This window comes from Podarcis filfolensis (genome assembly GCF_964270895.1).
Source record: "Podarcis filfolensis genome assembly, chromosome: 9".
In the NCBI taxonomy this organism is placed as follows: Eukaryota; Metazoa; Chordata; class Lepidosauria; order Squamata; family Lacertidae; genus Podarcis; species Podarcis filfolensis.
Window position 1 is genome coordinate 75,722,068 of NC_139610.1, and position 26,117 is coordinate 75,748,184.

General features: G+C 49.7%; 2 protein-coding genes across 18 annotated transcripts in view; one reads left to right on the forward strand and one right to left on the reverse strand.

Moving 5' to 3' along the window:
• Nucleotides 1-5,470, reverse strand: part of PAIP2B (poly(A) binding protein interacting protein 2B) — a 32,514-nt gene extending 27,044 nt beyond the window's left edge. Inside the window, exon 1 of one of the 2 annotated variants that reach the window (XM_083572013.1) lies at nt 5,218-5,470. The gene's annotated coding sequence lies outside the window, so the exon portion shown is untranslated. Of the gene's footprint in view, nt 1-5,028 lie in introns of both variants that reach the window. The other variant, XM_083572011.1, reaches the window with a different exon arrangement.
• Nucleotides 5,471-11,464: 5,994 nt separating this feature from the next.
• The window catches only part of LOC310770601 (uncharacterized protein), a 44,216-nt gene continuing 29,563 nt past the window's right edge, over nt 11,465-26,117 (forward strand). For 6 of the 16 annotated variants that reach the window (XM_083631604.1, XM_083631595.1, XM_083631601.1 and 3 more), the window contains exons 1-9: nt 11,465-11,555; nt 12,864-13,929; nt 15,038-15,210; nt 16,285-16,346; nt 16,944-16,985; nt 17,733-17,998; nt 18,654-20,351; nt 24,328-24,459; nt 25,050-25,181. In XM_083631604.1, coding sequence (XP_083487730.1) covers nt 13,038-13,929; nt 15,038-15,210; nt 16,285-16,346; nt 16,944-16,985; nt 17,733-17,998; nt 18,654-20,351; nt 24,328-24,459; nt 25,050-25,181 — 3,397 coding nt within the window. In that variant the 5' untranslated portion in view covers nt 11,465-11,555; nt 12,864-13,037. Of the gene's footprint in view, nt 11,556-12,863; nt 13,930-15,037; nt 15,211-16,284; nt 16,347-16,943; nt 16,986-17,732; nt 17,999-18,653; nt 20,352-24,327; nt 24,489-24,997; nt 25,182-25,307; nt 25,480-26,117 lie in introns of those variants that run through there. The other 10 variants (XM_083631607.1, XM_083631605.1, XM_083631606.1 and 7 more) reach the window with 6 other exon arrangements.

Consider the following 26,117-nt stretch of genomic DNA (forward strand, 5'->3'; position numbering starts at 1 on the left):
TGGGGAAATAGAACAGGGCAAAATAGCCATCCGCTTCAACGAACATAGACGCCTACAAGGACCACCGAGCTTACTTCTATTTGGTGGGTACATTTTGTTTCAATAAAAAGAGCACATGCATAGCATGATCAAACCTCACAGTGGCTACAACTGAGGCACCAGTGGTGACCAAATCAAGAAGTCCACAGACACCAGTGGACCGGCTGAAGAGAGCTCGAAAGTTTCCGCAGTGGAGAAACAGCAGAGGGAGGAGATGCAACCAGACATAAGTTGGGGTGGAAGATTCCCCCTGGTTTATTTGTTTAGTTAGTGGGGCAGGATGCACATCATCAGGTCATCAGCATGGTCATTGGACGGACGCCAATTGCAAATGCAACATTAGGCCAGTTTTTAGCTTTGTTCACCAAAAACAAGTAAAATTAGCATGCTGAATCAAATCGCTCTCTGGGGCAGCCTTCTCCAACAAGGTGCCTTCCAAACATCTTAGACTACGACTCCCATCAGCCCTAGCCAGCAATGTGCTCACACCCCAAGGAGAGGAAGCTCAAGGATGCAGAAAATCTGCTAGAGGCTTCACAGAAAAGGTGGGGCCTGGGGCAGCTTGATAGAACAAACGAACTATAATTTGACACCAGGTAACTCCATGTAGAAGAATGGTCATGAAACCTGGCCTAAGCAAAAGTGATATTGCAGTTCTTTTGAAGTGACCGCTCTTCTGACAGTCTGGGGGGGGGGGGGGAGAGCTTGACTGATGTGGGGATGAATTCCTTCTTCTTTGCCGTTTGATCTTGGCACACAGAAGCAACAGGGAATGGCATCCATTTCTCAATTATTACAGTGCTAGCCCACTCTTCCTTTAAGAAGCCCAGCAAATGACACTGCCCCATTTTGCTACTCATCTTAAGAGACTGAGGGGGAAAGTAGGAAAGGCAGTCTTCAAGTGTATAACCAAAGTTCTCCTGCAGTATTGGACCAACCCAGTTTTACACTTATAGGATCAAATAAGAGACCGACTAAATAAGGCCTTCTTCCTCCCCACATAGGGCTAGAATGAAAGAGGGCTCATTACCATGAACAGATCTCTACCCCACTCCTCAAAAAGCTCTAATGCTCTGCTTGGCCAAAGTCCAAAATGGCAAATGTTTGGACAGTGCCAGATCACCACAGCCCAGCAAGGAAGTCCAGGGAAGGATGCAAAAGACCAAGAATATTTCCAACATCTCATGGAATGGGGAAGAGCTCATTGGGATTAGATTCATGCCCACTGGTGCAATTCCCCAGGGATTGAGGGGAGGTTCCAGATAGTTCCACATCCGTGGTCAGCAAGATGTGCGGCCATGCACAGAACCAGCAGCTTTCCTGCATTCCCCTCTTAGAAGCTGTGACACAACAGTGGGAGCACCAGCTGCTTGGACTACAGCTGTGGGGCATGACTGCATTCGCCACTGTGAATCAGCACAGCCTCCTCTGGCTTTGAGCCACTCCTTGTCAGCTATGTAGAACAATGGGGCTAAAAGGGGGGGGCATGGAGGTGGAAAGAGATAGGCATCTGAAAAGACAAAGTTGACCAAAGTTGTAGGTCAAGACTTCTCCAACACGGCCACTCCAAGCCTCCTAAAAGTCAGAGAAGCATCCGACTAGAACAAAAACTAAGGGCAGATGGCAGAGGCAGCAGTGCCCACCCCAAGGGCAAGCAGATGGAAGGAGGGTGGAAGGCCTTCTGCCACACTGGCCTGTCCCTTTGCAGCATCTCCTCTTGCCGATCTGCTTACATTCCTCATCCGTGAATCCCATCTTCCCCTTTTCTACCTGTTTAGTTGCTGGGATCCTAGAGGACAGTGCAGAGCTGCCCACACCGTGAGCCACTAGAGACACAGACTCTCCAAAGAGGGTCTCCCTTGGTAGAAAAAGGTCAGGTAACAGGAGTGACTACCACCACCACCTGACCACAGACCTTCCTCAACGGGAAGGGATGTAATGGCTCCCTGTTCGAGTTGGGACTTTGCCTAGGCAGCAAGAGACTTCCTAGTGCACCTGCCTGGGTTGTACCTGATGGCCACCTACAGCTAGGCTCTGACACCAACCCTCTGGCCTGGCTAGACTACTGCTGCTTATATCTCCCAACCCACTACTCCACTCTGACCCCCTTGACCCAATTCTATTCAGATGTCATGATAAATCAGGAATGAGGAATTTGTGGTTGGAATATATCTCCCCTGACCACCAGACATGCAGGTTTGGGCTGATGGGAGTGGTAATTCAACAGCATCTGGAGAAGCACATGTGCTTCCCCCAGTCCTAGGAGAAACCAATGTTTATTATGGCAGTAACAAACTGCATGCTCCCCCATCTGCCCCCACCCCACCTGAGAAATAAAAAGCTTTTACTTCTGTTCTTAATTAACTGCAATTTCACATTGCAGCCAAACCTGAAAGCTGTAATTAAACTTAGCTATTGTTTGAAACAAGTCAACTTCACAACCCATGGTTTGAAGGTTGTTTCAAACAAACCATGGCTAATATTGACCAGAGTGCAGGATTTCGACACAATGCTGAACTGTGATTAATGCAAAATCGGAGCTCTGTTTTCCTCCTTGTGTCTGCACCAGAGGAGGAAAAGGAGCACACAAATCCCAAGGCTTGCTCAACCCCTTCCTGTCACCATAATCCATGGTTTATTGTGACGTCTGAACCAGCTCAATGGCCTCTGCTATGCTGCTCTGGCTCAAACAGCCTCCTCTTCTCTTACTCATCATGTATCTACATATGCATTTATATAGCTATATGTTTACACGATCTCCTCCCCACACTTCACCATAAGGTCCCAGGGCAAATTATAACAATATACTGACAATTAAGTCTATGACCTGAAACATGCTCTCTGGAAGGCAATCAATTGAATTGAATATACTTACAAGATACTGTAGCAAGAAGTGGCCCCAAAGAAAAAGGTTATTTGACAGGTCTGATACAGCTGATGACCAAAAGATTGTCAGTCACTGTATACTGGCACGAAAGTTGCTTCATTTTAAAATCCCTTTGCATCTCAGCAGCTGCTCAGTTTGCTGCAATTTTTTTATTTATTCAGTTTGCTGCAGTAACTTGTTCTGTAAAAACAGCATCTCCTTAAAAAACAAGTTTTGCTGGACTAATAAAAAGCAAATCTAAAAAACACGAAATTCTCCTGTGAGATTTCATGATGAAGGCTGCAAAAGAATAATTAGGGAGCAAAACCATCTCCTGCTACTGCATCAGAAGCACGACTAGAAAGGTCTCATACACCTGTCCCACTTGAAACAGACAAGAGCTAGGTAACTTAAATGCTCCACTCAGACTTCATCAAGGCTAGAAACTCCATCATTAGGCCCTGATCTAAGAAAAATATAGTGTTTATCCTGGCCCTTGTCAAATCTGCAAAATCCAAATGGGTGACTGAAGGATATTAACACAAGCTAGTCAGATGAGCACTGCTTATTCCAATAATCTTTGCTCTGGAAATTCTGAAGCCCAGAATTTTCAATGCTTTCCCCACCTCTTATTTCTGGACAGGCCCAGAAGCCGCCAGCGTTCCCACACTGTTGTGGCTTGCCCTTGCAAACCTGTCTGACACACATGCTTTGCTCAGCGGCCCCTTCGGCGCGTGCTGAACAAAGTACAAGTTTTTCTGGCTTGGCAAGTGTCAGGCTGCGCAAGGACTGGTTCCTAATTGGATATGGGTATCCCCTCCCAGAAGCGGCAGCATCCAAGCTGGTGCCAGGCACCAAAACAGAGGCTAAGCCTCTCCCAGCTCATGCCACAGCACCTGACCCCACCCCTCAGACTGGGGCTTGCTGGCAAACACTAACATGTGAAATGCATGCCAGTCACAAAAGCTCAGGGAACTGTGCTGACTCCAGACATGCAGCTCTTCCATAGTCCTCATTCACAAAGGATCTGTGCTGGCTTCCAGAGGGGCATGATATCAGAGGAAACGAGAACCTGGATTCCATCAAGTCCACCCATCTCATGAAGAAGCAAAGAACTGCACCCAACAGCAGCAAGGAGAAGTGGAATGCACCCCTGCCCTGAAAGAATGGCAGATCCGCAAAGACCAACTAAGTTAGTTATTGGTATAAGCTTTCTTCTTCAGAAGCATGCATGCACACGAAAGCTCATATCAGTAACTAACTTAGTTGGTCTCTAAGGTGCTACTGGAAGGAATTTGTTTATTTGTTTTGTTTTGTTATTCCAAGATGGGAGGATTCAGCTGATGGGAAGTGCAAGCCCAGCAAGGGGAACCCTGACCCAAAAGGCTCCTCCAAGCCTGACCACCATCTGCTGGGGGGCGTCCAAGCCCTGGGTCGCCTCCATCCGGCAGAAGGAAGGGCCAGACCTGAACCGCCCCCTCCCCACGGACAGCATCCCTACTGGGCAGAGCAGAGCAGCTCCCTGGGTCTTTCTCTGCATCCAAGCGCGTGGGCGAAGTAATGGCGGGGAGGGGGGACGCTCGAAACAGCGGGGCCCCCACTCGAATAAAACATTGGGGGGGGACACCTGTCCCGCATAATCGATCGCAAGACGCCGCGCGTGCGCACCATTTGAATGGCAATGCACGACAACCTGGGGAGGGGGGCGCCCCTCAACTATGTTATATGGGGGGTCTAAGTCCTGAAGCCACAGCCGAGCCGAGCCCCCTCCGGGTGGGCGAGAAGAGGCGCCCCCCCCCCGCTTTCCCGAGATCCCAGCAGAGGACGGGGGGGGGCTTTTGTAGGGGGGGGCGGGTGAGGTGAAGATTGACAGGTCAGCTGGCCAACGGGCTGGGGGGGCGGGTAATGTCGCCCCTCCGGGCCCAGAGGAGAAGAATGGAAAGGAGCCCCCACGCAACCTCTGGGCTCCCCCCGCCCCCGTCAGCCCGCGCGCCCCCGGCCCTTAGTGCGCGTCCGTCCGAGGGGAACCCCTGGGACCCGCCGGGGCTGAGGAGGGTCTTCCTCGAAGGCCCGAGCCTGAGGGGGGCGCCGCGCAGCCTCCCCCGCCCTCCCTCTCGCCGTACCTGGCGTGGGCCCCGCAGGGCCGCTCTCCGCGCGCTGCCCGCCTGCCCCGGCCGCTTCCTCAGCCGCCGCCGTCGCCGCCGCCTCCTCCGGCCCTCGCTTCTCCGCGCTCGCTCTTCTCCTCGCTCTCCCTCAGACACGCCGCGCGCGAGGCCTGCCCCCCGCCATTGGCCGCGCCGCCTGCCACTCACCTCCGCCCCGCCCACGCTCGGCGGCCCGCGACGGGGGAAGGGGACGGCCGCTCCGCCGAGCCGAGCTCCCATTGGCCGCTCTCCGCGACGTCGCGCCTTCCCCGCTTTCCTCTAGGCGCCCATTGGCCAGCCGCCCCCGTCCATCTCTCTTGGAGCGTTTCCCACCCGCCTACCCTCGCTTTGGCTCGCTTTCCGCTCAAAGGCGGCGAGGCCCCCGTCGAGCACTCGAGCGCTGATTGGCCGAGGGCTTTTCCTCGTAAGCCCGCCCTCCGTCCCCGCCCCTCGGCTCCGAAAGGCGGCGGGCGGGAGGCGTCCCCCACGTGGGGAGGCAGCGCGCGACGGCGATTGGGCTCTTGGCCGACCCGAACCACGTGGATTGGACGAAGTGCCTGCCGCTCAAAGTTGGGACTCAGCCAATCCGAGAAGGCCTCTGCGGACTGAACCATGGACGCAGCGGGGGGGGGAGCGCAGAGAACAATGCCTTCTTCGTTTGCTGCGGCTGCATCCACTGGGGGGGGGATTTCTATCTGGACTTCTGGCCTGTGGCTTTGCGTGCATCTGCTGTGTTTATAAGTTTTTATTTAAAACGGGGCTGCTCTTGTTTTAACCCCACCCCTGAGCCAAGCAAATACTCTATCCCTCTCCATCTGACCCATGTCACAAAAGGAAAAGGGACCAGGGAGGGCAGAGGATAATAATAATAATAATAATAATAATAATTATTATTATTATTATTATTATTATTATTATTATTATTTATACCCCGCCCATCTGGCTGAGTTTCTCCAGCCACTCTGGGCGGCTTCCAATCAAGTGTTAAAAACAATACAGCGTTACATATTAAAAACTTCCCTGAACAGGGCTGCCTTAAGATGTCTTCTGAATGTCAGGTAGTTATTTATCGCTTTGACATCTGATGGGAGGGCGTTCCACAGGGCAGGCGCCACTACCGAGAAGGCCCTCTGTCTGGTTCCTTGTAGCCTCACTTCTCGCAGTGAGGGAACTGCCAGAAGGCCCTCGGCGCTGGATCTCAGTGTCCGGGCTGAACGATGGGGGTGGAGACGCTCCTTCAACCAGAGCAAACACTTTTGTATTTCTCAGCTACAGAATATCTGTAATGACCAACTGGAACAGGAAGATTTCAAGGCAAGAACAAGCCAAAAGCTGCTCATCGTTCAGCTGTTTATTTATTGTTTTTATCCTGTCCTTCCTCCCGGAAAAAGCTCTGGAGATGAACTCCAGTGTCTGGTGGGATGACGATGGCAGACATTATGAGCAGCTTTGAGGACCGTGGTGGAAAAACAGCATACAAACCTGCTAAAAATGCAATCTGTCTGTGTGAATTTTGCAGACCTGATTTTCCAAACAGCAGCAAGAAAATGCAGGCAGTATAACTTAAGTTTCAAAAGGGTAAACGCCTCTAGATTATTTTATAGAATCACAAAGATGGCTTGTTTAAGCCATGCGGTTGAAGCTTGGAGCATTCAGCACAGACCTCCTGACTGGTAGCATTCACATGGTGGGAGAACAAAGAATTTGGTCACCCTTCTAAGGTGAGGGAATGTGACCTAGCCATACCTGGCAGGACTGCTTGCCCTATGGTCTTAATCCCTTCGTGCATTAGAGTTAAGCACATTGGTTATAGAAGGCAAATTTATCCCCCACCTCTGGAGGGCCAAAGGTTCCCCACATAGGAGTTGCATCATGGTTGGATGACTTTAATGTGCTGCACACTTTCTGAGGTGTGTTCGGAAACTTTAGCTGGAGAATGGTGAGCTGCAAGGGATGTTGGTCTCGGCTGCTGTATTTTTCTGGGACTAAAGTGCTGGCCATAAATGGTCCAAGGCTGGGTGAAATATACTCAGAGTCGCAAAGTGATTTCATGCTCTTTATTCAGCTCATAGTGGTGAGGAGGAATGAATGTCCCCTCAAGGTATCTGCTTTATATAAATTATTTACACAATGGGCTGCACATGATTGGCTAATTCCGGAATTCTACTGTAAGCCAATCAGGTTGTGGTTTCACTTCTATCTGGAGCATGATTGGGTGGTTCCTGCCAACCAATCATACTGCTGCCTTGTTCTAGTACCAATCAGACTGCTGCATTCTGAATCCTATTGTTCTAGTACCAATCAGACTGCTGCCTTTTGGATCCTATTGTTCTAGGACCAATCAGACTGCTGCAGTTTGGATCCTATTCAACTCAGTACATAACACCCCTCCCCTCTAAGTTCCAGTCCTGCCCAGAAGGTTGCATTCATAGTCCTCAAGGTATGCCGGCGGCCTACGTGTGCGTTGCGGCCTGGGGTGTTCCCTGGTCCGGGGTTCAGGTTCTGGCTCGTGTTCCAAGGATGCTGGCTGTGATGGGGCTGTTTGGTCTGGCGCAACCAGCTCGCTCAGTCGTGGTTCTGGTTCCGGTGTCCTTTCGGCCTCACGGGTCCTCTCTGTATTTACTGATTCTGCCTCTCCTGCTTGCCCCTGCTGCTCTATGGGCCTCACTGCCCCACTGTTCCCTTGGGACTCCTCTGACCTGTCCTCCTCCTCCTGGTTTTCTCCCGGGAATCGTCGCCGTATCTGGTCGCAGTGGTGACGCCAGCATTGCCCCCCATCTGTTAGCACCTCGTACGACACGGGGCCAGTGACCCTGGTGACTGTGGCGGGTACCCATGCAAGGCCTGCCCCAAAATTCTTTGCGTACACTGGGTCCTGGGCCTCGAAGGTCCGGGGGTTCCTGCCTTCCCCCACCACTACCTCATCCTGAGCTCTATCGGGGTGAAGGCGGTCCAATCTGATTGCAAGGCGCCAACCCATTAGTAGTTCAGCGGGGCTCCGGCCAGTCGTTGAGCTGGAGGTGCTGTGCTGTGCTAGAAGGAATGTGGCAAGGCGGTACTCCCAATCCCCTTGCGTCATGCGGCGAAGGGTGTCCTTGGTGGTCCGCACCATGCGTTCTGCTTGGCCATTGGTGGCAGGGTGGAATGGCGCCGAACGGATGTGGCGGATGGCGTTCTGCGCTGTGAATGCAGTCCCGTTGTCTGAGACGAGAGTGTCAGGGAGCCCGTGGGTTGCAAACAGCCTGCGTAGTACCCGGATGGCTGCGGACGTGGAAGTGGACGGTACCAGTGCGACTTCCAGCCATTTGGTGTAGGAGTCCACCACTATGAAGAATGTTTTCCCCTGAAAGGGGCCAGCGAAGTCCACATGCAGGCGTGACCATGGTGCTCGGGTGGACTCCCATGACTGGACTGGGGCCCTTGGGGGATCTGGGCGGGATTCTTGGCAGGCCTGGCAGTGTTTGACCCAGGCCTCTATCTCTCCGTCAATCCCCGGCCACCACACATAACTCCTGGCAAGGGCCTCCATTCTTACTACCCCTGGGTGTGTCTCGTGTAGGGCTGTGAGGACCCTTTTGCGGAGGGGCTGGGGAACAACAACCCTGCTTCCCCATAACAGGCACCCCTTGTGGGCCGACAGTTCATGTTTGCGGGTTGTGTAGCTGGCGAATTCTGGCCCGGGGCTGCTGCTGGGCCATCCCCTCCACACCCAGGCCAGGACCCGGGAGATGACCCTATCTTTCTTGGAATCGTGTGCAACTTCTTGTGCCTGAATGGGGCGGTCGGGAAGCAGCTCCAGGCTCATAACCTCTTGTGCAGGTGCTGGGTCGGGGCCTGTTTCCGGTAGTGGTAGCCTGCTAAGGGCGTCCGCATGGCCCATCGCCTTCCCAGGGCGGTGAATCAGTGCATACTGGTAGCTGGCAAGGAAAATTGACCACCTGAGGACGCGAGGAGACAGCACTTGGGGGGTCTGCTTTTCGGGGGCAAACAAGCCAAGCAACGGCTTGTGGTCAGTCACCACGGTGAAGGGCCGCCCGTACAAGAAATCATGGAATTTTTTTACTCCCTTCACGATTGCCAGACCCTCCTTGTCGATTTGCGAGTAGTTCCGCTCGGTTGCGTTGAGGGTCTGGGAAAAGTATGCCACCGGTACCTCTCTTCCATCCGGGAGTTGGTGTCCCAGGACAGCTGTGAAATTGCTTAAAAAAAAATATGAAAAATACATTGAAAAAAATACATTGAATTTGCTATAGCTCACTTTTGCCATCTAGTGTCATTTTTTATGTTGCACTGTAAAGGTACCCCCTGACCGTTAGGTCCAGTCTGGGGTTGCGCACTCATCTTGCTCTATTGGCCAAGGGAGCCGGCGTTTGTCTGCAGACAGTTTCCGGGTCATGTGGCCAGCAGGACGAAGCCGCTTCTGGCGAACCAGAGCAGCGGAGTGGTACCTATTTATCTACTTGCACTTTGAAATGCTTTCAAACTGCTGGGTGGGCAGGAGCAGGGACCGAGCAATGGGAGCTCATCCTGATCTGCAAGCCCTAGGTTTAGCCCACAGCACCACCTGCGTCCCATGTTGCACTTTACAACACACTTAAAACGTTTCATTTGCAGCTACATAGCTGAGTCCTTTAGGTTATCTGCAGCTTCCCGTGTTGGTTTATTTTCAGGCATTTGGAGCTCACCCTTAGCATGTGGTTCCGGGGCAGGTTACATATGTTGTTGTTGTTTAGTCGTTTAGTCGTGTCCGACTCTTCGTGACCCCATGGACCAGAGCACGCCAGGCACTCCTGTCTTCCACTGCCTCCCGCAGTTTGTTACATATAGCTCAAGGTTACATATAGCTCAATGCAAATTCTGTAATGTGTAAATGTCATGAATCGTAATTCCTAAACCACTAGGCCATAAATTAAAGTGAATCAACAAACAGATATAGGAAACAATGTGGTGGTTGCTGGATTTTATTTATAGGATTTCTTACCCTAAGATCTTTCTTCACCACAAGCTCTCCAGACAGGTACCAACAACATAATCAGGCAAAACAAGTAAAGCAGTTCCAAAGAAAGTCATTAAAAAAAACCCAACTTGTTGTGTAATGACTTTGGTGTTTTTTTTGGATCATGTTGTAAGGCACGAGTGCCTGATACTGGGACAGTAAAATGGATTATAAATCTTGTTAATTAATTAAGAGGGGGCCTTCTTGGTGGCTACTCCCAGACTTTGGAACTTCCTGCCTAAAGAGGTTAGACAGGCAGGTTAAGAACTTTTTGTTCCAACAAGCTTTTGGGAACTGACTGCTTTTAATGAAAGGGCTGAGGCCATGCTATTTCTACTGTAATCTGTGGCAACCCAGTCAGATGGGTGGGGTACAAGTAAACATGGTAAAACATAAAACATTAAAAGCTTCCCTAAACAGGGCTGCCTTCAGATGTCTTCTAAAAGTCAGGTAGTTGTTTATTTCCTTGACATCTGGTGGGAGGGCGTTCCACAGGGCCGGAGTCACCACCGAGAAGGCCCTCTGCCTGGTTCCCTTTAACCTGGCTTTTCGCAGTGAGGGAACCGCCAGAATGCCCTCGGAGCTGGACCTCAGTGTCCGGGCAGAACGATGGGGGTGGAGACGCTCCTTCAGGTATTTTTTTCAACAAAAACGCTGGTGAGGTAGCTTGGGCTGAGGGGCGGTGGCTGGCCGAGTGCGGCGGGATTCGAACCCAGGTCTCTTCCAGGTCCCAAACCCACTGTTATGTACTGAGTTGAATAGGATCCAAACTGCAGCAGTCTGATTGGTCCTAGAACAATAGGATCCAAAAGGCAGCAGTCTGATTGGTCCTAGAACAATAGGATTCAGAATGCAGCAGTCTGATTGGTCCTAGAACAAGGCAGCAGTATGATTGGTTGGCAGGAACCACCCAATCATGCTCCAGATAGAAGTGAATCCACAACTTGATTGGCTTACAGTAGAATTCCGGAATTAGCCAATCATGTGCAGCCCATTGTGTAAATAATGTATATAAAGCAGATGCTTTGAGGGGACTTTCATTCATTCCTCCTCACCACTATGAGCTGGATAAAGAGCATGAAATCACTTTCCGACTCTGAGTATATTTCACCCACCAACCCTCGAATACCCCATGGCCGCCAACAGCCTCTCGTACGAAGAGCCCTGCCGAATCAAGCGGCCGCCCCGACCCCTTTCTCGCAGACGCCGCCATCCGGCTCCCGGGGGTAGACTGCCTCCGCCTATGGAGGCTCCACCAGTCAGGAGCAGGGGCAGCGGCGCCGAGAGCGCACGCGCAGGAAGGAGACGCGGAGCGCGCATGCGCCCTTCTCCAGATGTGCCGGAGAGAGACCGAGCGAGCGCGAGCGCATTTGTCCGGCCCCGCCCCCTCTGCCCACTAGCCAATCCGCAGCCAGGGGCCCGCCGCGCACGCGCAGTACACCCCTCTCCGCGCCTGCGCGTGGCGCTCCGAGGGCGGTTGAGGCGGCGGCGGAAAGAGGCCTCGGCTGAGGTAAGCGGCGCAAGATGGCGGCCGAGGATGAGGGCGGCCGGGGAGGGAGGCTCCGCGCCTGAAGAGGCCTCGTTCTCCTTCCCCCGCTCGCCGCCTTGGCGGGAGAACTCTTCGTCCTCTGCCTGCGGGGCTTCTAGTCCTCAGGGAGGGAAAGAGCGGGCCCTGACCGGCTGCCCAGGGTAGGCCTTTCCAGTTGCCAGGCAGAAGCCGGAATGGAGGCTCCCCTGGGAGGGGAGAGGGGTGTACCTGGTGTAATAATAATAATAATAATAATATAATGTATTTATTTATGCCCCGCCCATCTGGCTGGGTTTCCCCAGCCACTATGGGCGGCTTCTAACAAAATATTAAAATACTGTACAATAATTAGTCAAATATTAAGAGCTTCCCTAAACAGGGCTGCCTTGTTGTTATTGTTATTTATTGTTTTGTTGTTGCTACTACTACTACTACAGACCCTCCAGGTGTCCCTGTTTTCCAGAAGCCATCCCAGTTTCTGATATGATCCCGGAATGTCCCATTTCCCCTTAGGATGTCCCTGTTTTCGTGGGAGAAATGTTGGAGGGTATGGAGTTATCTGACCCCAGAGCTGTCGGAAAGCAATCCTGTAGAGGGAAGTTAATGATTTATTATGATATTTTCTATATGTTGGAAGCTGCCTAGAGTGGCTGGGGAAACGCAGTCAGATGAATGGGGTATAAAGAGTAAAATTATCATTACGGGATAGGACATCCCTATTTTCATTAGGGAAAGGTTGGAGGGCATGTTTCTGCCTTGGTCTGACCACGCTTGGAGTCCTGTGTTCAGTTCTGGGCACCACAGTTTAAGAATGTGATCAACAAGTTGGATTGTGTGCAGAAAAGAGCAACCCAGATGACCAAGGGTCTGGAAACCAATCCTGAGAAGGGAGCTGGATATGTTCAGTCTGGAGAAGAGGAGACTGGTGAGATAGTTGCAATCAAAATTATTCAACCCCCAAGGCAAATTGGGCTTATTATCAAAATTTGCAGACTTTCAGTTGTTTGCCATGAGCAAATTTGCTTGCCTCTTCCTTAGCATGGTGTTCTTCTAGGGGAGCCTCATTGTCCACAACAGCAGAGGAGCTATCATTCTGGCCTCAGAACCCAATAGTAAAATGCCCAAATGCCTCATCCCTCACCCTCTACCTCTCTCAATTTCTCTCGGTCAGCCACCCTGGCCTCAAGGACAGCAAGCCAACAGTCATGCATGCGACGCACAGTGCAGTACACTGGAAAGCCTCCGCACACCTCCTTCCTTTCTGATTACATTTTGTGTTTTTACTTTCAGCTTGGTGGTGGTGTCTGCTGTGAATTGCTGCAGATTTGGCATTTCCCTCTGTTGTGTCCTCCTCTGCAGCTTGTTCAGTTTAAGACCAAGTGATCTCAGTGGTTGAACCCTGTTGCTTCTGACCATTCTGCCACATTTCATCCTTCCTTAAATTGGTCATAGGTGTAATTAGCCATGGGCAAGTCTAAAAAAAAGAAAAACCAACAGAAGGGGGGGAATTTCCGGGATTACAGGTGGGGACCTAGAGGAAATATGCCCCCATGGATGAGAGGTCCTTGCCCAGGTGACATGTGGGGACCCAGAGGAAATATGCCCCCATGGATGGGAGGTCCTTGTCCAGATGACATGTGGGGACCCGGAGGAGATATGCCCCCGTGGATGGGAGGTCCTTGTCCAGATGACACATGGGGACCCGAAGGAGATATGACCCCATGGACCGGAGGTCCTTGTCCAGATGACACGTGGGGACCTGGAGGAGATATGCCCCCGTGGATGGGAGGCCCTTGTCCAGATGACACATGGGGACCCGAAGGAGATATGACCCCATGGACCGGAGGTCCTTGTCCAGATGACACATGGCAACCCAGAAAGAAACGCAGAAAATATATGCAGCCAAATATGAGCGGCCCCTGTCCTAATATGTGTGATCCTAAAGAGAGCATGTCTTCAGGACCTAATGCACCTGACCAAAGGCAGTGTAGGACTTTTGGAGGGCCAGGTAAGTCATCTTCTGGGATGGAAGGATGTGGCACTAACAGTCAGGAGAATGATCCATTGCCACCTGGTAATTGTAGCTCAGATCAGCCCACTTCAGAAAATGCTGCAGATACTCAGAGGCATTACACAGAAGAGAGTGCTGCAAGAATTCTCTCAAACTTTGGCTTATCTGCTAAAGATTTGGAGGAATTTGGCCACTATTCAGATGATCAGCTGAAGCCTGAAAACATGGCTATGATTCTGAGGGACATCGTTGAGCGCAAGAAGGCTCGTCACTTGCCCACTTCATCTCAGGGCAAAGAAGAGGAAACCTCTGGCGGACATGGTGGATCTGATTCCCTGATGAAAAGTAAGTCCAGTTATGAATATGGCAGTAAGTGTGTAGAAACCAGGCTAACCAGTAATCCCATGAAGACTTCAGGGTTAAACTATGGCATTTTCTACCACATGATGCAGTGACAGCCACCAATGTGGATGAATTCAGAAGTGGATTAGACAAATTCAGAGAGTAAGGCTTGTTATGATGGTTGCTTGTTATGATGAGGGATGCAACCTCCAGGATTGGAGGATGGGCACATCTGTATACTAGTAGCTGGAGAACAGAAGTGGGCAGTGCTGCTGAGCTCTGCTCTTGCTTGTGATCTCTGCAGAACTGGCTGCTGGGCTAGATAGGCTGCTGGCGTGATCAGGTAGCTGGGCTCTTTTTAAGCTCTTACAAACACTGGTGGAGAAGAAAGACAACAGTTGGGGTTCCAGGAAAGCACCGTAGATATCTTGCCCTCTCACACACCCATGGGTACTATAAGCAAGGAGGTTTTTTGGGGAGGGGGTGTTTTTTGTTGTTACAGTTATTTATATCCTGCCTTTCAGGATCCAAATCCTTCCAATGCGGTTTACAGGTGACATTAACCTACATTTTTTCAAAAAAAGATACCATAGTATAGAATCCCATCAGTATCCTGCCTACTGGGCAATGTCTGGCAGAATTATTTATTGGTTTATTTATTAATTTCATTTCTATCCTACCTTTTTATCCAGGGACCTTGAGGGGGCGTACATGGCTCTCCCTCTTCTCTTTTTGTCCTCACAACTGCTCTGTGTGATAGGTTAGGTCGAGAGGCAGTAACTGGCCCAAGGTCACTTTGCAGGCATTGTGGCCGAGTGGAGATTTGAACCCTGGTCTCCCAGCTCTGTGTCCTACACTAACCACTACACCACTGTGGATCTTCAGAATGGCCCTGGAGGATGGGAGGGGTTCAGCTGGATCAGACCCTGATGCATTATTTGCTTACTGTCCCCTGCGCAGAGTAGTTGATGGGAAATGATCTTTTTGGGGGGCAGGAAGGAGATATCCAGTAGGAGCAAGCTTCGAGGTGGCCTTTACCCTTGGCACCCTCTCTCCTGGAATTTCGTTGGCATCCATCTGTGTTGCATAACAGAATCATACCTTCCTTCAGCAGGACCTGGTGTACCGTCAGCAGCTCAATCCGCAACAACACCTGCGGCTTCGTTGACGCCTCAGTCTTCAGGATCTCCATCTCCGTCAATGATGAACGATTATCATGCTGTGTCGCCAACAGTACTTCCACACGTGTGTTCTCTGTGTAAAATAGAATGTGCAGATATGACAGTGAGTTCTTTGTTTTTGCAGGAAAAAAGTGCACACGGTTGTATTGAGCCCAGGATGAGTGCATTTTCCACTCTGGCTTTCAAGCAGATCTTACGCTATGAGGAGTGGTTGATGTTATCCTGGGGAAGTCAACATGGTGACTGCCAAATGTTGTTGGACAGCATCACTGCAGCATATCTCCCCTCCCCTAATCCCCAAGGAGACATCTCTGCCACCTCAGGGCATCATGAATCCCCACGTCCAGAACGCCCATTTGACATTGGTGGGATTCAAACCTGACACCATGTCTGGAGACTCTTGTCTTATCTAACTTTGAGCTGCTGTTGTCTATTTTAATATTAAATGCATTGTACAATATTGAACATTGTCCAGTGTTAAACTCATACATTGAAGATCAAGTGAGTGTGTTTCTACTCTGCTGTAGAAACTCAGATATATAAGCTAGGTGACAAATGGCTCCTTAAACCAAGGTGTCAGTTGCCAAAATGGAATGTCTAGTTGCCATTTGTGGGCCAGATGGATCTGAAGTCTTATTTTTCAAATGATGGACTGACTGTGATTGATTCTCAGTTAAACATCCGGCTAGTTCAAGTGACAACCTTGAGCCAGGTTAAGAACTTTGACTATCACGATCGCAGGATCCCCAGGCATGCACCTCCAGGTTGTGGAGACGTCAGGCGCCATCCTGGCACCCAGGCATCTCCACTTGGTTGTAAGTGTCTGGTAGCCAGGTGCAAAATGTGCTTGGCCCCTGGCTAGTTTTGAGCATTGCCACGGACTCTCAGGACCTTAAATGACGAGATGATGCAGTTTTATAGATGGAAGCTCCATCAATGGGTATTGGGCATATTACTAAGTGGAACTTAGTGTTTTATTTCTATCAAAAATGTATATACTGCTTGCTGGGAGAAGCAGCAGTAGCAACAGCAGAGGAGGGCCCTTCTGTGGGTTTCTCAGAAGCATCTGGCTGACTGCCGCAGGAGAAGGGATGATGGACTAGGTGACGCATTGTTCTCCTCTAGCATCCAGGCTTTTTTGTTTTCTCATGCTGATTTCTTCCTTCCCTCCCTGTAGGGCTGGAATCTGCATGTGTGCACTGCTGCACACTCCGAGAAATGTGATGAGCTACGCCAACGGTAAGGCCTTTCATTTTAATTTATTGGGAATAGATTGAGGATTTGAAATGGTTTGAAAACGACTTCCTGGAAACCTCGGGGCTTTGCTAAAAGCAGCAGAGCCATTGCTTACATGCCTTGCCACAAACCTCAGCCAAGGAAGTTGTGGGCGCTCACCTTTGAAGGAACGGTGCCTGCTCTAGGTTGTGTTTTGGTTGAATTTGTATAAGTGGTCTGTAGGCCGATTGTGGAGCTGAGCCAGGGAAGAAGGCAGAAGCTCAGAGGCATCTCATCTTGCGTTCTGTGGCTTTTAGATGCCTGTGGAGCATGAGCAGAGTTTTATGAGGTGTGGCTTCAGGACAAACCAGTTCTTGGAGGAGCTGGGACCTGAGTCTCGTTCCAAGGAGCGTTTGGAAATCTGGGTCCAAGAGTCAGGGAATCCTCATGGAATCACCTTTAAACATCCCCAGAAGATCAGTAGCAAAAGATCAATAATTTGGACAAAAGGGAGAGAAGTACTTGACAGTTTTAGAAACTTGCCTGAATGATAATGGAGTGGAGTACATGTACTGTGTCAAATGAATAACACAGCTGTTTTGCTGGCTTTTCTTGAAACAGGCATCCTGACTGGAATCCAGAAGAATGCTCTTCGTTACAGAGGTAACCTTTCAATCTCAACATGAATGCTCAGTAATGAGAATCAGGCTGCAGTAATCTCAATTCCCTGTTGTCCCCGATGGTGTGGGTTTTTGGAGACATTTTGAATGGGAAATTGTGTATGAGGGTAATCTGCACTGGGACATTTTCTGATGCCCAAGAAAGTGACCTGTGATCTAATTCTGGTCCTTCATTGTATTTAGTAGAGAAAACTCAAAAATGTAAAACTGCCAAGTATCTGCAGTTAGCCCCCATTCACTGCTTCTTAGAAACTATGTAACAAGAAACACTGCTGCAGAAAAAGTAACACCCCCCCCCCCCGGGACAATATTTTCCACCCCAGGTTACTGGTTGTCACTGACCTGTACATGTAGGAGCTGCTTAACTCAGACTGCAGGCCCTCGTGTCTTCGTTCTAAGGCTCTAGGGGCCAGCTAGCTGAGCAGCTGTGGGTTGCACTGCAGCTAAGCCACTAGCAGGCAGGTAGCCATTCCCAGTGCAGGTGGCAGCCATAATTTTCTGGTATGAAGCTGCGCATTCTGTTGCCAGCATCTGGGTTCCTTTAGTTATTGTATGCTGCAGGCCCATCAGCCGTATTCTGTAGGCTTTTGATGCTTTTAGCTTCAACCCTGAGAGTTCCTATTTCTAGTTCATTTCCATTTGCAACAATAACATCTTGGCAGATCAGATTTCTCCTTTTACATTTGAAAAAGAGAAGTCATTCAAATCCTGTTTTTTCTGCCTTTTGCAGACATGAAGACGACAAGAAGGAAAAACATATTCCAATGCCATGCTCTACCAGTTCTAACCCAAACACTTCACAGCACTCAATTCCTGGCCATGCCTCAAGTCAGACTCGGTCACGATCTAGGAGCCCTGGGCCCCACAACAAACGGTCACGATCTAGGAGCCCCAGATGTAGGTCCAGGTCTTCAGAGCGACCAAGCTCCCCCAGCTTGAGTTCTCAAAGCTCTTTTAGCCAGAAGAGAGAACTGAGAAAATCAACTAGATCTCCAGGTAAGGTGGATGTTACAGATGCTTCATTAACTGGCCTTTGGTTTTTTGTAAGCAGGATTACGGTGTGTGTGTGATAATGGCAGGCGTGTTGCAGTGGCTTTGGCTCAGTGAATACTTTGTTCTGTTCTGGGTTTTTTTTCCTGGCTTTGTCATTGCGTGAGTATAATGCCTGCCAAGGAGACCAAGCTTGTTCCTATACTGGATTGTGTGAGTGACACTGCAACCCATTTCAAAAGGGGTTGTTGGTTGATCTCAGCCATTTCACTCCTCTGGAGTTTCCCCCCACCCACTTTGTAGTTTTTACAGTTGCTTAGTACAATGATCTTCTTGCACTCATGCTATGCAGGGTAGAACTTTTTGCAAATTCAGAAGTGACCAAGGATCAGGGGAGATATTCTGCTGCTTCCTTGCAGTATTGTTGCCAAAGGTAGACCTGAAGTTGTTGTAATAGAGCGTTGATGAACTGCAGGGGGGGTATTGGTTCCATTTTGTTCTTGTTTTTATTTTGTAACTTTTGGGTTTTAAATCTTGTATTTTTATGTTGTGAACTGCCCTGAGATGTATGGATGGAGGGCGGTATACCAATTTAATCAATACTACTGCTAATAATCATCATAATAATAATGAGCCACTTGCTTTTTCTCCCCCTCTTTAGCGTCGTCTGCAGAAGCAGGAAGCTCCAGGGAACCTCCAGCCAAATCTGATGTGGCAGAACAACCACCCAGCAAGTCGGAGCATCCAGTGCTGACAACTCCTGGCCACCAGGAGCCGCCCAAGAAGGAGGCTGCAATGCGGGAACAAGGAGACCAGCAACCTATATCCAAATCTGATGTGGCAAAACAACCACCCAACAAGTCAGAGCATCCAGTGCTGACAAATCCCAGCCATCAGGAGCTGCCCAAGAAGGAGGCAGCAATGGAGGAACAAGCAGACCGGCAACCTCCATCCAAATCTGATGTGGCAGAACAACCACCCAGCAAGTCGGAGCATCCACTGCAGACAACTCCTGGCCATCAGGAGCTGCCCAAGAAGGAGGCCGCAATGCGGGAACAAGGAGACCAGCAACCTATATCCAAATCTGATGTGGCAAAACAACCACCCAATAAGTCAGAGCATCCACTGCTGACAAATCCCAGCCATCAGGAGCTGCCCAAGAAGGAGGTAGCAATGGAGGAACAAGCAGACCGGCAACCTCCAGCCAAATCTGATGTGGCAGAACAACCACCCAACAAGTCGGAGCATCCACTGCAGACAAATCCCGACTATCAGGAGCTGCCCAAGAAGGAGGCAGCAACGCCGAAGCAGGGAGACCAGCAACCTCCATCCAAATCTGATGTGGCAGAACTCGCACCCAAGTCAGACCATCCACCACAGACAAATCTCGGCCATCAGGAGCTGCCCAAGAAAGAGGCAGCAACTCAGGAACAAGGAGACCAGCAAAAGGAGACCAGGAAGAAGACCAGGACAAGGAAACGAGGAAAAAGGAGACCAGCCAAATCTAATGTGGCAAAACCTCCAGCCAAATCTGATGTGGCAGAACAACTACCCAACAAGTCTGACCAGCCACTGCAAACAAATCCCGGCCACCAGGAGCTGCCCAAGATGGAGGCAGCAACGCAGGAACAAGGAGACCGGCAACCTCCAGCCAAATCTGATGTGGCAGAACTCCCACACAAGTCAGAGCATCCGCTGCAGACAGACCCTGGCCACCAGGAGTTGCCCAAGATGGAGGCAGCAATGGAGGAACAAGCAGACCGGCAACCTCCATCCAAATCTGATGTGGCAGAACAACCACCCAGCAAGTCAGAACATCGACTGCAGACAAATCCCGACCATCAGGAGCTGCCCAAGATGGAGGCAGGAACGCAGGAACAAGGAGACCGGCAACCTCCAGCCAAATCTGATGTGACAGAACTCCCACACAAGTCTGAGCATCCGCTACAGACAAATCCTGGCCATCAGGAGCTTCCCAAGAAGGAGGCAGCAACGCAGGAACAAGGCGACCAGCAACGTGAAGATCAGTTGCGCTTGTCGTTGACGCCTCTTGTAGAACAAAGTGTCATGCAGGCCCTGTCGCTGCTGCAGCCTGGAGGCGCAGTGGGTGCTGGACTCGCCCAAGGAACAAGCTTGCCCCCCGTTGTGCAGATCGATCCAGCATCCCTTGTCTCCATGATGCAGCTGGTTGCAACACAGGTGGTGCAAGCTGCCTTAGCCTCCAAGGAGGCCTCAAGTGTGCGGGAAAGCCCAAGTGTGGCTGGCCCAAGCCCCCAGTTAAGTATCCCTTCAGGAAGCGAAGAAAAGAAGCAGGAGAGCAGTCAGGAAGTGGTGCCAGGAGTCGTTCCTCCTTGCTCAGGTGAGGAGTTGTCGGGAAGGGGTCTGAGGGTGGGTCTGGCTGTAGAGGGAGGTTGTTCTGTGTTGGAGATATTCGTCAAGACTTGTATTGGTGATATAATGCACAATCCCTGCTCAAGTTCAGGACTGCCCTGAGATCCAGCTGGCTTCTCTGGTAGTGGTGAACACACCTGTGCTGTTGCTTCTAGGTTGCAGGGATATTTTCTGCAATCCGTTGGTCCGGGCGACTGGTTCCTTTTGTGGCATACCGAATACACAATGGTATGTGATTTTACTGATTTATGGCTACATTTCTATCCTCTGATGAGCTCAGCGTGGCATACATGGTTCTCCCCCTCCTCATTTCACCCCACAACAACCCTGAGAGCCAGTGTGGTGTAGTGGTTAAGAGCAGTGGACTTGTAATCTGGTGAACCGAGTTCGATTCTCTGTTCCTCCACATGCAGCTGCTGGGTGATCTTGGGCCAGTCACACTTCTCTGAAGTCTCTCAGCCTCACTCACCTCACAGAGTGTTTGTTGTGGGAGAGGAAGGGAAAGGAGAATGTTAGCTGCTTTGAGACTCCTTAGGGTAGTGATAAAGCAGGATATCAAATCCAAATTCTTCTTCTTCTTCAACATCACCCACTGAGTTTAAAGCTGAGTGGGGATTTGAACCCGGGTCTCCCTGGCCCTGGTCCAGCACTCTCACCACTTCACTACGCTGGCTCTTGGGCCAGTGAGGAAAAATGCTAGTTGAGGCTTCAAGAGCTGTGCCAGGAGAGCTGGTGCATTGCTGTTTAGGTGTTCTCATTGCTGTGGATGGATCTCTTGTGATTCAAATACAGCTTGATGGAGAAGCAAGTGATTCTCAAGGAAACGGAAGTAATGAAGTCAGATCAGGGTTGTGTCAGAGCACATGTTGCTTATATTGTGGTTTGAGGTTTTGCTGAACAGGAAGCTACATGTGTTCCAAGTATGGTAACTGAATACGGAAAGGCTTGCGAGAATTTCTAAATCTTTTGTGCTGTTTAGCAGATAGTTTGTGGATAGTATCAAATCTAGATATTTTGCTAAGGATCGGCGATGATGGGAGCTGGGAGTCCTGCATTGCAGGGGTTGGACTAGAGAATGTTTGGGGACTTCTACAATTCTATGATTCCATTCACAGCACCTGGATGGCACCAGGATCTTCTATTCTTGACATGGTCCAACAATGCTTGGACACGAGGGGAGTCAGAGATTTGCTTGCAGGTCACCAGTCTGGGTGATTGAAGAGCAGGGGTAGGCAACCAAAGGCCCAGGGGCCGGATGCAGCCCAATCGCCTTCTCAATCCAGACCTCGGATGGTCTGGGAATCAGCGTGTTTTTACATGAGTAGAATGTGTTCTTTTATTTAAAATGCATCTCTGGGTTATTTGTGGGGCATAGGAATTCGTTCATTTTTTTCCTTCAAAATATAGTCCAGCCCACCACATGGTCTGAGGGACGGTGGACCGGCCCACGGCTGAAAAGGTTTGCTGACCCCTGTTGAAGAGGATTGTAAATGCACCAGAAATCAAGAGCCTCATGGCCTACCAACTGAGCTATATAGACTGCACACAGAGGGGTACATGGTGGCATCATGTAGACTTTGTTTCTGTTTAGTTGCAGCCCCTGCACGTAAGGTTTTCTGGACACAGTTGTGTGGTGTGCAAGGAAGCGCATGCTGGCGTCCGGGAGAGAATCCCACCTTGGGCTCGGTCACAGGCTGCATGTCGTGTGGCTGGGTTAGGAGGACATGCATGATTTGGGAGCGGCTGGTGCCTCCAGATGTTATCCTCCTGCAGCTGGGCAAGAATAACTTGGGCACACAGAAAGGCATAGAGCTCAACTATTGGCAAAGTTGGATCAACCTGAGCTCAGTATTTTCTATACCATTATTCCTCAAACTTGAATTCTCAGCTGTTGTTGGACTATAACTCCCATCATCCATAGCTAGCAGGACCAGTGATCAGGGATGGTGGGGGTTGTAGTCCAACAGCAGCTGGGAATTCAAGTTTGAGAAAAAATGGTCTGCACGGACTGGTGGCTTCAGGCAGGGAGTCTCTCCCAGCCCTTTTTGGAGATGCTGGGAACTGAACCTGGGGCCTTTTGGTGGTGAAAGCTGCATCATCCTGAGTCAGACCACTGGTCCATTTAGCGTAATATTGCCTCATTGACTGGCAGAAGCTCTCCAGGGTTTCAGGCATGGAACGCCGCCAGCCCAACGGCCTCAGCCCTGTATACCTGAAGGAGTGACTTCACCCCTGTTGCTCGGCCTGGACACTGAGGTCCAGTTCCGAGGGCCTTCTGGCAGTCCACTCATTGCTGAGTTACAGGGAAACAGGGAGAGGGACTTCCTGGTAGTGGTGCCTGCCCTGTGGAACACCTTCCTGTCGCTTGTCAAAGAGATAGGAATTCTGAAGGCAGCCCTGTATCGGGAAGCTTTTAATGTTTGATGCTGTATTTTTGTTGAAGCTGCCCTGAGCGGCTGGGGCAACCCAGTCAGATGGGCAGGGTAGAAAAAATAAATAGTTGTTGTTTCATTGTTTTTGTTTTAATTACTTATTTGTCCTTTTATCTTGTGAACCATCCTGAGATCACTTGTTAAAAGGCAGTACAGTGGTACCTCGGGTTAAGTACTTAATTCGTTCCGGAGGTCCGACAGTAAGAGCTGTTCGACAGTGGAATTTGCTGCCAAGGAGTGTGGTGGAGGTCTTTGGAGGTCTTTAAGCAGAGGCTTGGCAACCATGTCAGGAGTGCTCTGATGGTGTTTCCTGCTTGGCAGGGGGTTGGACTCGATGGCCCTTGTGGTCTCTTCCAACTCTATGATTCTATGATTCTTAACCTGAAACTGTTCTTAAGTTGAAGCACCACTTTAGCTAATGGGGCCTCACGCTGCTGCCGCGCTGCCGGAGCACGATTTCTGTTCTCATCCTGAAGCAAAGTTCTTAACCCGAGGTACTATTTCTGGGTTAGCGGAGTCTGTAACCTGAAGCGTATGTAACCCGAGGTACCACTGTATATAAATCTAATATATTATTATTATTATTATTATTATTATTATTTATTATTATCTGGAGATGCTGCTGGGGATTGAACCTGGGAACTTCTGCACACAAAGCAGGTGATCTGCCACTCCATGGCATGGGACTTCAGGTGTGAGGCTGGTGGGTGAGACTTGGGGAAAACAGTGTCACAGGTCAAACTGAGGTCTGTGCCGGAGCAGAATAAGCTTGTTGGCTGGAGATTTCCTACATCAGCCGTAAAAGGAGCAGCGAAAGGCACAGCAAATCCAGCAGGCTGCTGTGGAGATCTGTATACAACTGCTATAGGGACTTGAATTCAGGTGGCACAGATTTTGGGAATATAAGGGTTCCTTTCTGAAAGGAAAGGAGCAGATTTCTTGACTATTGGTGACCTAAGATATTTGGGCAGGGAGGGTGGCTGGCTGGTTAAGCTGGCCTCCCCTGATGATGCTCAGTTGCAACTCCCATCATCCTCGCTTTTTAGCCTTGCTGGCCAGGGCTGTTGGGACTTGAAGTCCAGCAACCTCTGGGGTGCCAGAAATTAGCTACCCAGGTTTAGGGCCACGGCTGTAATGTAGGAATTTTTGGAACAGTTAGGCACCTGCGTACAAACCCCTGACATAAAACTAAAACGTGAGAGAGGGCACTTCTCTTCATGCAAAAGCCCTCAGGTTAATGTGTAGTTATCCAGTTTGTGGGTTGGATTAGGATCTGTGTATGCCTCCTCCTGCAGTTACTTGCATAGTAGAGGGATTGCGATGGCATCTTGAGAAGGGAGCAGGAGGCAAGGAAGCCAAGCTCAAAAGCAGCCCACCAAACAGCCTTAGGATTCTTCTTCCAAACAGGAGGGAGGCCCAGACATGAGGTCTGCTGGAGGCCACGGAGTGGGTAGCGAGCAAGAAACCTTCCAAATCTAGTAGAATGGCTACTAAACCACCTTTGGTTTGCAGCATGCGTGGAAAGATCAGAGGCTTCAGGTAGTAAAGGGGACTTGTTCACCTCGACCTTGTTCACCGTGCCATGGCTTCAGAAGGAAGATGCAAGACCTCCGAAGCAGAATCTTCCAGCGGAGATACCTGCAGGTGAGAATCTGGCACCTACCTTCACAGTGGTGGGGCTGGCTGGCTTGGAGCTGGGTTTCACCACGGGGCTCCTGTTGTGGGGTTGAAGGGGTTATGCAAATTTGGCCATTGCCAAAGCCAGTTTAGGGGGAGGTACCAAAGGATGGGACAGAGCTGACTGAAAAGATCACACACACACACACACACACACACACACACACATTTTAAATCTATATTTATAGGTGCTCTCTGTATTTAGAGAAGCAGAACAAATGAATAAAATCAGAGGGAATATGAATGAGAAGATAGAAAAAGATGTATAAAAATTTATTTATTAGATTTGTATGCCACCCTTCCTTCAAAGATCAAGGGCAGCTCACAACATAAGAAATACAAAATGAGAATGCAAAATAGAAAAATGAGTCAACCTGGCCAGCAGGATTTTTGGCACCTGGTGGAGCGACATTGGAGAAACGGCCCAATTAAGGAAGAGTCCTGATGAAGTACATGGACATAATATTGAGGGCTTATAATGAATTTGTGGGTGGAGTATGGTGAGCCTTCCAAATCAAGAAGAATGGCTACTAAACCACCTTTGCTTGATATTGCAGCATCCGTGGAAAGATCGGAGGCTTCAGGTAGTAAAGGAGACTTAACTCCCTCCACCTTGTTCACCGTGCCATGGCTTCAGAAGAAAGATGCAAGACCTCCAAAGCAGAATCTTCCAGCGGAGATATCTGCAGGTGAGAATCTGGCACCTACCTTCACAGTGGTGGGGCTGGCTGGCTTGGAGCTGGGTTTCACCACGGGGCTCCTGTTGTGGGGTTGAAGGGGTTATGCAAATTTGGCCATTGCCACAGCCAATTTAGGGGGAGGTACCAAAGGATGGGTCACGAAGAGTCGGATACGACTAAACAACAAAACCAAAGGATGGGACAGAGCTGACTGAAGAGACGTTACTGGTGCAGCCAGGAGATGTGCGAGGAGAACTTTGTGCAGCCGCCCAGACCGACAGTCAATTGGGTGCAATCAGGTAAGAAGGTGGACGCAGTTATGAAAGGTATCGCATCCTATGAAAGGATGTGAAGGAAAGAGGCTTAGCCCTGCCAGATCTCAAATTATATTATGAGGCAGCATGTCTTTGCTGGTTGAAAGAATGGATAAAATTAGAAAATAAGGAGTTATTAGATTTAGAAGGGTTTGATAACAGATTTGGATGGCAAGGGTATCTAGGGTTGGGAAGAAGAAAATTCATAAAGGTTTTGGGAAGCACATTTTCCGGAGTTCGTTAATAGAAATATGGGATAGGTATAAAAACCTATTAGAACCAAGAGTTCCACACTGGTTATCTCCATTAGAGGTTATGAGTGTAAAGAAAATTAACATGAGAGATAAATGGATTACATATGGTGAATTGATAATTAAAGAAGGAGGAAAATGGAAATTAAAACCATATGAACAAGTTAGAGAATACGTTTATGATTGGTTGCATTATTTTCAAGTTAATGAAATGTTTAAAAAAGATATTAAAGAAAGGGGTTATGAAGAAAAAGACTCAGTTTCAAACAGAAATAATACATAATGAATGTAAAATTCTGTCAAAAATGTATAAGATATTGTTGGAATGGAATACAAAAGATGATGAAGTTAAATCGGTAATGATACAATGGGCCAGAGAT